The following is a 12,103-nucleotide window of genomic DNA, read 5'->3' as shown; positions in this document are numbered from 1 at the left end:
CCAGACTTCTGCACATACTTCACCAGTGACCTGATACCCAGGGATGCTTTGTGTACTGGTTGCCATTGGAAATAGTTCAAAAGCCAACATTCACAAGGGCACGGATGTGCTTTTTGAGATCAGTCCTACTGAATCCCCATGACTCTAAGGTTCAGCTGCAGATGGATATGCTCTACAGTCAAAAAAAAAGCACCCACACTCAATACTGAATATTTAGGCCTCTTGTTGTCAGTGTTTGGGGACTAGAAATAATTTCTCTCACTGATCCTTTCTCCCTGCTGGTGGATCTTTATCATTCAAGAATGAGCTTGAGATCCTTGGAGATTTTTTTTTTAGCAGCAAATAGTTTTTTCTACTGCTATTCTCTGCTCTGAGCTTTTGTACTCACTACCGTGGTTTTCCCTGTGGAATGCCCAACATGATAATATCAATTTAACCAGTGTGCTTCACTGATCTTTCATAGCTGTTGTTCGATTTCCAGGAACCCTTGATTTTTCTGAGAAGGTTACATTGAGGCTAAAGTTATCTCGCCTTATTAGTATAACCGGTTATTTAGAAACCTGACATCTCTTTTAGACATTATTTCAGCTAACATGCCTCGGCTGATTTCATGTTTAATAAATCCCATGCATACAGACTCAAAAAGTCATCCCAAGAGTGATGTGAGTACAGTTTGTATCCACGTACTGTAATATTGTTTTGTAAATTAAGCGGCCTTTCTCCAGCTCTAGTATGTGTACTATTTTGTAGATTAATGCATGTTTATCTCTCAATGCAAGATCTGGACTTTGTTCAACTCTGTCTTGGTCTTCCGGTAGCTAATTACTGTTCAGATGAAGATCATTTGGCTCACGGTGCTACTCAGTATTTATATTTTAAAATCTTCATATGGACCAAATAGGGCTTTCTCCAACCAGAGTCTCCTGGGAGGAGCAGGTGCCTCACAGGGTGGTAACAGAGACACAAAAGCTTTCCTTTGCTGGGCACTGCTTTGATTCCAGCATCAGTCAGTAGTGATTGAAAAGCATGAAATAAAATTAAGCAGCTGTTTTATGTGGGTACCCAGGGAGAATTAAACAAGCTCTGTGCTTCCTTCTGAATCTCCAAGAAACACCTGCACCATCCTCCTATTGATGGCAATTTTAAGCAAGTCCCGACCTGGACAGGAGCTGATCCTTCTCTCACTGGCTGGAGGCAGATTAGCCAGAGAACAACAAAAGGAAAATTCACCCTATACTTTGTGTAACTGGCTCCCAGAGTCATGTCAATCGGCTGCCTAATCCCACCACTAAATTTACTTAAATAATAATAGGAGTTTAATGGATTTCACTTTTGTTTCTCACCTGGGTATGACTATTAAGTCATGAAAATTTTAAAAGCTTACAAATTAGCTGAAGTGACAAATGAGTACAGCAGGGTGCCCTGCATGAAACGCTGGTTAAAACCTGCGTAGCTGTTGAAGGGGCTTTGCTCCACTAGTACGGTCTCGGCTGAGCCAGACCTCATTGTCATCCCTGAACTGATCACAAAAACTTAGAGATGGGGCAGGAGGGAGGCTCTGACTTCTGGGCAGGTATTTGAATTGCCAAATAAATAAGGATTGTGAGATTCTTATAGGCTGCTGTGAGTAGGAAGCTAAAAGGCTTTCTAAAATGTCAGATTCAAATGAAACCCTCACCCATATGAGCAGCATTAGGTTCTTTCCACGGTGAATTCAGCCTCTTCCTCAGGAAAGGCTACTCCCTAGAAAGAATGAACAGAAAAAAAAGAGTTTGCTCCATGAGCTGATAAGCAGATGATTGAGAGAGAGCACACTGCTCTCTTCTCTGCACTGTGTACCTCAGCATTTCTCTCCAGTATGCCTTGAAAACTGTGCTCTTTGTGTATTCTGGAGTTGTGATTTCCCCTGGAATAATCCAGGATGGCTGCAGTAGAAAGCCATTTTGGGGAAGCCTCTGGAAGTTGTTACAAATAAGATCAAATGTGCTCAGGGATTTCTTAAGCAGGCAATGTTTCCCTCAGCCTAGGGTTTCTACTGAAAAACAGGAGCATGCTACAGTTTCAGAAGGTAAGTATCACGCAGTAAACCTCACCTGTGCTGTGCTTTAAGAACAGGAGAAAAAAAATAATCTTGCAAATAGAAAAAGAAAACTCAGTGAATTCATTAGAGATATCTATTACCAAACACCACAGAATTAATTTTCTTGCCTATTTTCACCCTCCTCTGGGGATGGATGATGATTAAAGGACAGGATAATAAGAAGGGGGGAATAAGAACTTGCTGAGAATCAGTTAAAAAGAAAAAAAAGAGAAAGAGAGAGGAAAAAGAAAACAAATGTTTTAGTTAGCTAGTCAAGGTTAGCTTAGCACTGTATCTGCTTTAACTGACATTATGAAAAATTATAGATGGCACAAAAACAACCCCACTGATGCTGAACCCCACGAAATTTATCTTGACAACTTTGTGAGCTTATTTGTACTTCTAGGAGATTTTTAACCTCCCTGTGATGTCTTCTATCTTAATTTTCTGATTTTTTTTTTTTTTTTAGTAAGATTCTTATGCAAAAGTAGCAACTTGCAAATCATCCTGTTCATCTTCCGTTGCCTGTTGCGGCTAAGGTAAGAAAGAAAAAAACCGTTCTGGAGAAAGAAGGGGTTCGGGACATAACCGCTCTGGTTTTGGAGCTTACTACCGAGCCGGGAGGCTTTTTGCAAAGTAGAGAACACGATTTGAAGAGAGTGGCGGGTTTTTGCGCGCAAGGACGGCAGTTCCTCGCTCTGGGTTTCTTTCCTCTGCCGACACGAAACTCCGCATCTGCCCCCGGGGGTGCCCGCTCCGAGGCTCCGTCGGGTCCGAAGAGCCGGAGCCGGTTTGTTTGTCCTCTGCTGTCCCCTCGCCTACACCAGTCAGCCGGGGTGCGGGTCCTCCGGCAGCTGCACCCCGCTGGGAGCCCGGCCTTGGGCTGCCCCCGCCCCGTGCCCCCCGGGCTGGCCGTGCCCTTGCCCTGTGGTACGAAGCCAGAGGTTTAAGCCGGTCCGGCGGTGGGCTCGGCCCGGGACGGGGAGGCGGGGGGGGGGGGGGGGCGGCGCGGAGCCTCCCTGCCCCGAGGGGCTGCCCCGCGCCCCGGCGGAGCTGGCGGCCGCCTCCTGCGGGGCCGCGGCCGCCCAGGAGAGGGAGCCCGGCGGCCGCGGCTGCGCCGGGCGGCGGAGAGGCGGCGCGGAGCGGTGCGCTGCCCTGGCCCCAGCCCGCCGCCAGCCCCGGCTCTCCCCGCCGTGCCGGTGAGTACCGCCGCGCTCGCCGCCCCTTACCCGCTGCGCCGGGAGCGGGTCCCTGCCGCTCCCCAAACCACCCCCCCGCCCCTGAGCGTGCCCTGGGGTAATGCTGCTCCCTCCCGTGGGGCTCGGGGAAGCCGCGGGTGCCTCGGCCGGCAGCCCGCCTCCTGAGCATCGCCCAGCCCGGAGTTAGGTGCCGGTACTTACATTCCGCATCAGTTATTGGAACCCGGGCGGCTCGCAGCGCCGAGGCATCGCGCAGCGCCCCAGGCGTCCCGCACCTCGGACGGGGCAGAGTAAGCCCGTTTGCGCTAAGCTCCAGCACAGCCGCTCCAGGAGCCCGGCTTTGCCTCTCGCCCCGGCTGCCTGATTAGCAGGGACGTTATTCCCCAGAACGGCAAAAAAACCGTGGAGAAGCTGCCCGGGAGAAGCTGCGCCCGATCGAAGTGTTAGAGGAGGCGAAGGGGGTTTGCTTGTTGCCCTCCATGCCTGTCTTTCCCTTGTCTTAATCCTTTAGGAAGGAGGCTCCGGGCAGGCAGACCTTTCCTGGAGGGGCGATGCAGCCGAGCCCAGCCCCGGGCAGAAGAAAGCCTTTGCCGCCGGGACCCGCCGGCGCCGGAGATGCGCGGCCCGGGGCGGGCTGCGGGAGAGCGTGAGGAGCTGCCTCCGCCTGCGCTTTTCTGAGAGGGGAAAAAGCATGGTAAAAGCTGGACCCGATCCCTGGAGAGCAGCCCCGCTGAGCGGGAGGTGGGATTATTCCGGGGTAGTTATGGAGAGCTATAACTTGGCAGCAGAGTGTTAAAGCGACTTGGCCCCTCTGGAAGAGGACCCCCGTCGTGGCACCCCGCGTCGTGGCTGAGGGGAGGCCACTCAGGTCTTTCTCCTCCTCTCGCCCTTCTTTCTCCTTCCAGTCAACGACTGAAGAAAGGACTGGTACTCGGCTCTTGCCAGTGTTGGGAATACCGTGCCTTTTGCCTGGGATGCTTTGCCCTGATGTGCTGCTTCGACGGGATGTACAAAGTGCGACTGGGACTGACCTGGCCAACAAAGTTTGCAGAGTGATCAGCAGGGGCCATGGGATGGAGGTAGCTGGGCACACGCCGGTGGGGTCCGTCACGCACGGTCCGACAGCACAGACCTGCTGCTCCCTTGAAAACTAACTCCTGATGGTCTAACTCTGCCGGTTCCTGTTTTTACTTCTCCCCTGCCAATTTGCACTTTCAGGGAAAAAAACCACACACACACACACACCTGATGCAATGCAGTGTTTCTGTGTTGGTTTTGTATATAAGATTTGCTATGCAATTCCAAAACTAAAAGAGGAGGAGAAACGGCCCTGCATCCCAGAGCAAACAGAGAATCAGAGGTGAAAGGTAGGAGCCAGCATTTCTGATTTAAATAAAACTAAACAACCTGAGCTACTTCTTACTGAAAACCTTTAAAACACACCTAGTGTATGTTTATTTTCTTTGTTTTGGAAGTGTACACCAGTTTGAAACAAAGTGAAGATTTTCTTTCTGACGCTGCCCAGAAACAGAGAACTGATGCATTTTGTAACAGGAGTGTTCCGAGGAGGAAGGATGGAGTGTTTCATCGTTGAGACATTGAGGAAGCTAGAGAAAAAGTACTTTGTATAGTATGCGTCAGTAAATATGAAAGGCTAGTGCAATGGACGCTGGAAACACTCGATCAATAGCCTGGTTAAGTGGGAATACATGCAAGCATGGAAAAGTGATTGCTTTCCTCTCTGTGGGGTGTATTTGCAGAGGACAGCAGCAGAACATTCACAGGTGAGCTGTCTGAATTAGGCTACTTCATGCTGGGGTGGTGCAGTGTGTTTCTGAAGGGATTGCTTAAAAAAACAGTCCGTAGGGTGGACTGTATGTGTGCATTTTCAATTCCTGCTCATAGAGCTTTCAGTGTTGTTCAGGATGATTCAAAGTGGGTGAAGTCCGTATGGGGGCGAAGGGACCGTAAGAAAGGACCTTTGGTCTGTTTGGTGATGAGTAATTAATGGACATTTGATGTCTCTGATCTCTGCAAGGAAAGGAGCTGATGTCGTCATGAAAATCGTGGTATGATTTTCCCTCAGGAGAAACTATGACTTGGAACGACACCACTATGGACGGGGAAGGGTTGCTGGTGGAAAGGGACTCTTCCTTTCGGATCCTCACGGGCTGCTTCCTCTCACTGCTGATCCTCTCCACGCTGCTGGGAAACACACTGGTCTGTGCAGCTGTCATTAGGTTTCGCCACCTCAGGTCCAAGGTGACCAACTTCTTTGTCATCTCCTTGGCTGTGTCAGATCTCTTAGTGGCAGTTTTGGTCATGCCTTGGAAAGCTGTGGCTGAGATCGCCGGTTTCTGGCCTTTTGGTTCGTTTTGCAACATCTGGGTGGCCTTTGATATTATGTGCTCAACAGCTTCCATCTTAAATCTCTGTGTCATTAGTGTGGACAGATACTGGGCCATCTCCAGCCCATTTAGGTACGAGAGGAAAATGACCCCCAAGGCAGCCTTCATCATGATCAGCGTGGCGTGGACTTTGTCCGTGTTGATTTCCTTCATCCCTGTGCAGCTGAACTGGCACAAGGCTACAACCACAAGCTTTTTGGACCTAAATGCCAGTTTACAAGGTATAAGCATGGACAACTGTGATTCTAGCCTAAACAGGATGTATGCCATCTCCTCTTCTCTAATTAGCTTCTATATACCTGTGGCCATCATGATAGTAACTTACACGAGGATATACCGGATTGCTCAGAAGCAAATACGACGCATCTCAGCTTTGGAGAGAGCAGCAGTGCACGCCAAGAACTGCCAGAACACGAGTGGCAACAGGAGCAGTATGGACTGCCAGCAACCCGAGAGCAACTTCAAAATGTCCTTCAAGAGGGAAACAAAGGTTTTAAAGACTTTGTCGGTGATCATGGGGGTGTTTGTGTGCTGCTGGTTGCCATTTTTTGTATTGAACTGCATGATTCCTTTCTGCGAGCCTACTCAACCGTCCAAGGGAGCAGAAGCTTTCTGTATTAATTCCACCACCTTTGATGTTTTTGTTTGGTTTGGATGGGCTAATTCTTCCCTCAACCCCATCATTTATGCCTTCAATGCTGATTTCCGGAAGGCATTTTCGACCCTGCTAGGATGCTACAGGCTCTGCCCTATGTCCAGCAATGCTATAGAGACTGTTAGTATTAACAATAATGGAGCAGTTGTTTTTTCGAGCCAACACGAGCCTAAAGGGTCCAGCCCCAAAGAGTCTAATCTGGTTTATCTGATTCCACATGCAATTATCTGTCCGGAAGAAGAACCTCTCAAAAAAGAAGAAGAGGGTGAACTATCTAAGACCTTGGAGAAAATGTCTCCAGCACTGTCGGGTATCTTGGATTATGAAGCTGATGTTTCTTTGGAAAAGATCAATCCCATTACACAAAATGGGCAGCATAAAACCTGAACAGTAAGGTTTACCCAGCAAGACATAATAGTGTGTATTGTAATAATCTTAAAAAAAGAAAAAAAAGATATACAAGATTTTTTGGTAAGAAGCTAAGTTCTAGGGAGAAATACACGTTTACACCAAGCCCAGAATTAATTTTCCTGGCATTCAAAGCAAATTTAGCATTTTAAACAATAAACTGAAAAAGATACTGAAAATTGGTTATAAAAAAGGATATTAAACTGTACTGTTCATGCTGAGGAAAATATATGAATTTAGATACAGTGCAGTGACAAAGAAAATACTGCTTCTTTCTACACAGAGAAACCAATTTCTAGCTTAAAATGAGGCAAAAGATAAATGTTAAGTATTTAATGTTTACTAGAAGTTAAAAGATTGCTGTGTCTTGTGATAGTGGGTGTTAACAGGTCCTAATTAAAGACTGAGGGATTATAAAGGTAGGTAGATGCCTTCTTAAAATTATTTCTGACAAATAATTGAGCCTTATAATGAGAATGGTTATTTTTAAAGCTTTGGGAGGTAATATGTTGATACTGGTTTTATTTATTTATTGTTTTAAATTGATATTTTTCATATGTTATAACAGATCTAGCTTTATTTATGTTATTTAAGATGTCTAAATAATGGGATATTTTTTGAGTGTCATAACTGCATTTTGACCAGTCAACCAGTCAGCACTTTATTACAAGCTCTGATAGTCTGGAGAGCCGGTGAGGGGAATGTAGGAATGTTAAGAAGCTCAGCAAGAGATGAAGGAATCAACAAAACCGATGCTGTGTGGAGTTCATTTGCTTGTGGGCTTTTTTTTTAAAGAGGGATTTCTTTCAAAAGATAGGAACAGCGTTGACTGAGTTGTGAATTCTCTTCCCTTATAGAGATAAAAGAAATTGCTGCTATTTATTTTTAAAAGTTTCATGTTACAAAGACTTTGCTAGAATGTCAAGTTTGTGGATCTGTAAATACCTTAAATATGACTACAACCTTAAGAAGAATCCAATTTGAGAAGAAAAGCTTCTTAGATAACAATTCTTAGTATATAATGTTTTGTATTTATGTAAGATAAAGAGCTTTCTCAGACTTTTCTTATTTCAAGTCTTGGATATCTTTTCTGAACAAACACAATTGGTTATAATGGTAGTAAAAATGCCAAACCTCGTTATCATCTGTATTATTGCAGTACCACCAGGATCATGCTGTCTGTCTGCTACTGTATCACAGTCAGAATTAAAAAGTGAGGTACCTAGTGCTTTACTTTGGAAACTAGGAGGACATTACATTTTAGTAATTACCATGTCGATAGTCCATTCAATACGGAATAGTGCCTCATTACCATTTTGGATTAAGACATTTCTAAATATGGATGGAACTGCAGCCCCCACGTCAAAAACGTCCTATGAGCTCCAAAAAAGTTGCCAATGTTTAATCCAAAAAGCCTGCTACTTCTTCATTGTCTTTCCCTGCTGCTTTCCCTTTGTAACGCCAAAAGCAATCAGTGAACATTAGCAACAGGAACACTGGGTGTTAATATTCAGCGGCTTCAAAGAAAGCTATTTGTTTTCTGAATGGGAGAAAATACCCTTTGGAGCAAGTTTTTCATAACATATATTAAAAAAAAAGGTGTTGTCAGGAAAAGAGAACTGAGAGGAAAAAGAATTAAAGTCTAATGAACTATATACATCCTGCATCAGGTCTGTGTATTTATGTATTGTGAATGTTTTCATAATTTTATTGCCTGTATGCTGCTTTCATACATATAATAAAATTATTTTGTGAACAGAAGGTCAAATAAAGCAATCTACATTGCATTTATTAAATACATGCTGGTTTTCAGCAGTTGTATTGATCGTGTTAAAGGCAAGGACAGGTCCTCTTTTTCCATTTGCCCTTATTTGGGTTCACACCAAATGGGAATTTTTATTAGAAGCAGGAGAAATCCTCTCTAGTGAGAGACCTCTGAGCCCTTGCTCTAAACTAGGATTTGAAAGCAGTAAACACAGTTTGGAAACAACCACACTCTGCTTTAATGGTGACTAGTTAAAATGTGTAAAGCTCGACCTACTGGTGTCTCTTATTTCAATGATTTTTTTGCCTTGGTGTAACAGCGTAGTGAACTTGGTTTATAGCATGCTTTTATTGTCACTTTTTTTTCTTTTTTTTTTTTTTTTTTTCACCCCAAGCTGTGCAGTACATTTCAAAGCCTGATACAGCCCCACTGCTAGTGTCTGGTTTTTGGAAAAAAATGAATTGTTTCAGAAGTGAGGCGATGGTGGGTGCAGCTGAGGTACAGCAGTGTCCCTCTGTTCATGGCAGCCCTCTGCTTTGTTTTTGCCTCTGTCAGCAGATTCATTTTGAAATGAAGAAACAAACAAATGTGGTCACTTCTGCCTCAAGCGTTACCAGCGTGACCCATTCAGCAGCTGGGATCTGAGCTGGGGCAGGAGCTGTGGTGGTGTCCAGCTCCCCCCTTCAGTGCTAACTTCCCTTGGTCAGTGACTGCAGCGGGTCTGATGACATGTCTGCCGCCAGGCTTTCTTAGCTCCTTGGGTAAAATTTCCTTGCATGGTGCTGATGCCAGATTTTTTTTTTTTTTTGTACCTTTGAGTAATTATTTTACTTTTTAAAAAGTACACAGGCCAAAGATAAAATTCTGTGGTCAAATGTATCTGACTTCAAGAGCTTTTATGCTCAAAACTCTCAGCAGTCTGATATAATAGCAAAATACAAAATATGATTTAAGGACATCATGTAAAGCAAGATGCTGTTTCTGTACTAGTTTATATGGGGTTGATTTGTATTCTGAAACAAATGGTTGCTCTAGTGTGACCAGAGGCTGTCCCAGGTCCTCCCTCCTTGCAGACGGATCTGAGTTTCAGAGGGGCACTGCAGAGGTTGGTGGAGAAGCGCTGCCTGCTATTGCTGCTGGGTTCTTCCCTTTGGTGTGATAGGCACCCTGCTAAAGGCAGGGCAGGGGAGACACACTGATGAGTTCAGTTTATTGTTTTATGTCTCATTCTATTTAAACTAATTTTTGCTTCTGACTCCTTTCCCTTACATATATTTTAGAATACCATGAATTCACCTTGATCCTAATTTACTGATGTACCCCACGTAGCCCTTCATTTTCCAGCCTTCCCAACACAGGCTTCTCTACCTGTTCTCTCTGGCTTTCCTCCCACTGCTGCCAGAGCCGTTCTGCCACCTTGTTTGGCTTTGTTGGCCCCAGTAATCCTTTTCTTGGGAGAAAGTCCAGATTAAACTCCTGCCCCCCTCCCGAGCACAGCCATGAATCCCCTTCCCACAGCCTGCACCCAAAATTCTTACCTGTTGCAGAGCCTGGAGACCAGTGTCAGGGATGACTAGAAGGGACAGCATCATGCACCTGCTAACTGCTGCTCTATTTATGTGCTGAATTAATTGCTCAGAAGCTGTATTACCTGTTCTGTGCCTGGTCCGCAGCTGCTTGAAACCAGTGGTCTGCTAAAAGTACTGGTCACACTAATGTCAGGGTGCACCCCAGGGGCTGGAGACACGCCAGACCCGTGCTGATAGCAGGGAGTTAACTGGTGAGGTTTGGCTGTAGTAACCCTGCGAGTAACCTGCGAGGAGTGCTTACTGCTCCGTGCTAGCAAGCAGCAGCCGCCTCTCTGCTGTGCTGGAAGATGAGAGCAGCAGAAGTTCATTTGCAATAACGTCATGTTTGAGATAACAGCCACTTTGGTGAAACACTTCCCAGCAACATTTTTCTCGCCATGTGTTGCAATATGGAGGCAGAGGTGCCAGGACACCAGGATGTCACTGCTCCCACCAGGACAGCCACCTTGTCAACCTCACGGGGCATCAGACACTTTCTGCCTCCCTTGCCCCCCACAAGCAGTATTTTCCTCTGCAGAGCAAGCCTTGCTGTGCGCCTTTCCGATGTGCCTGCACATAACCCGTGTAACCTTTTTTCGGCATTGCTTCCTCGTGACTGAAGGCATTTTTCTATTTGTGGATGGAAGAGGTTAATAATTCACCTGATGGCCTTGATGAAGGAGCTGTTTGCAACGAATGAACCATAATCACTAGATTAAATCTGAATAAATTTCTCCCTTCCCTTGGCAGGCATTTTATGCTGATTTGGGTTTCTAACTTAACAAAGCGTACAAAAGATAGAGGATGAAAGAGTAAATGCCTTTGCTGATGTGCAGTTTTAATAACACAGTTATTGGGAGCCAGTCCTGGATTTTTTCGAATCAATAGTTTTCAGAAGCACCCAAATCTGATTGAAATGTCAAAAACCTGCTTTGATTAGTATCTTGAGAGACAGATATTTCCAGTAAATATTTTGTTTTTTCAATATAACGATAGTAGAATATGTTCCTAGTGATACCACTTCTGTGGCCACACAAGGAATGTAACTTAGAGAACAAGGAAAACAATGGTATCTGTTTCTTAACTTTTAAAGGATTGAAACACATAATGTAAAATGTTCTTGCACTGTTCTGTTGCAGTAGAGGTGGGCTGAACTGAGTGTTGGGCCCCCACCACAAGCCTCGGGTCAGGCCACTGTTGATCCCCACTTTGTGAGTGGGTCTGGGCTGTCCGGGTGCCTCCTCAAGCCCCGCGGCTGCCGGGTGTGCACGGTGGTGCTCCTTCTCCACGCCAGATCTCAAAGTCAGGGATGCACCTGTGAACACCAGCCTTCGCAGGCAGATCTGCAGAGCCCTGTGCTGCTGACCCTGCAGCCCTCCCCAGCCAGACACAGCTCTTCCCAAAGCACCACTGGAAGCATGTCTCTACAAATGTAGCTTTGAGGCTGGACACGTAAATCAAGTATTTGATGGCTGTTTTCATGTTGGTTCTCTTTACAGTCATGGTCAGAATGAAATGGCAATTTTCTGCCATGCCTGTTTTTATGCTATTTCTAGGAAAAACTCTGGGCAATGACACTGGAGAAGGCTACTGGCTTTGCTGTGCTGATGGCCATTGCTTTTCTATTTCGATTGCGTTTCCCTTTCGGTCCTGCCAGGCTGTTCTTTCCCCTTTCTGGGAGGGATGTTCCTGTTGCTTCTTTGGTGAAGAAGTCTTCCCAGCACCTGCATGGGCAGCACTGATGGATGGTGCTGTCAGGGTGGTGCCAGTCATGTGGAGCAGCAACAACAGACCTGGGCTCCAGGTTGCACACCAAAATAACGTGGTGGGCGTCAACAGCATTGCTTTAGTTTCTGTCCCTCCGGATGGGGTTGGTTTTGCCCAGAAAGGCAATGTGGGGATCAAAGGGATACCCTGGGCCTCGTTCATCATCAACCTGTGAACCTGGTGAGATGGATGATTTGGTGTGAAAGAGGCATAAAAGAGCAAGTGGCAAAGGGGCTCCAGGACTGGCTGTGGG

The 12,103-nt window shown here is 45.9% G+C and overlaps 2 protein-coding genes across 4 annotated transcripts in view; one reads left to right on the top strand and one right to left on the bottom strand.

Moving 5' to 3' along the window:
* The window catches only part of SFXN1 (sideroflexin 1), a 47,648-nt gene extending 37,494 nt beyond the window's left edge, over positions 1–10,154 (bottom strand). Inside the window, exon 1 of one of the 2 annotated variants that reach the window (XM_074883886.1) lies at positions 10,054–10,154. Coding sequence is in view for 1 of the 2 variants with exons in the window: in XM_074883883.1 (XP_074739984.1) it covers positions 1,679–1,682 (4 nt within the window). In the remaining variant the exon portion in view is untranslated. Of the gene's footprint in view, positions 1–1,678; positions 1,744–10,053 lie in introns of those variants that run through there. The other variant, XM_074883883.1, reaches the window with a different exon arrangement.
* On the top strand, positions 4,646–8,537 carry DRD1 (dopamine receptor D1). 2 transcript variants are annotated; one of them, XM_074883881.1, is made up of 2 exons: positions 4,646–5,063; positions 5,366–8,537. In XM_074883881.1, the coding sequence occupies exon 2, from the start codon at positions 5,374–5,376 to the stop codon at positions 6,727–6,729; it is 1,356 nt and encodes a 451-aa protein (XP_074739982.1). In that variant the 5' UTR covers positions 4,646–5,063; positions 5,366–5,373; the 3' UTR covers positions 6,730–8,537. The 2 variants fall into 2 exon arrangements, with proteins under 2 accessions (XP_074739982.1, XP_074739981.1); XM_074883880.1 differs by having other exon boundaries at positions 5,318–8,537.
* Positions 10,155–12,103: the final 1,949 nt, after the last annotated feature.

Source organism: Strix uralensis, chromosome 14 (assembly GCF_047716275.1).
Source record: "Strix uralensis isolate ZFMK-TIS-50842 chromosome 14, bStrUra1, whole genome shotgun sequence".
In the NCBI taxonomy this organism is placed as follows: domain Eukaryota; kingdom Metazoa; phylum Chordata; class Aves; order Strigiformes; family Strigidae; genus Strix; species Strix uralensis.
The sequence above is the reverse complement of the archived record's forward strand: the minus strand, read 5'-3'. Positions and strand labels throughout refer to the sequence as shown.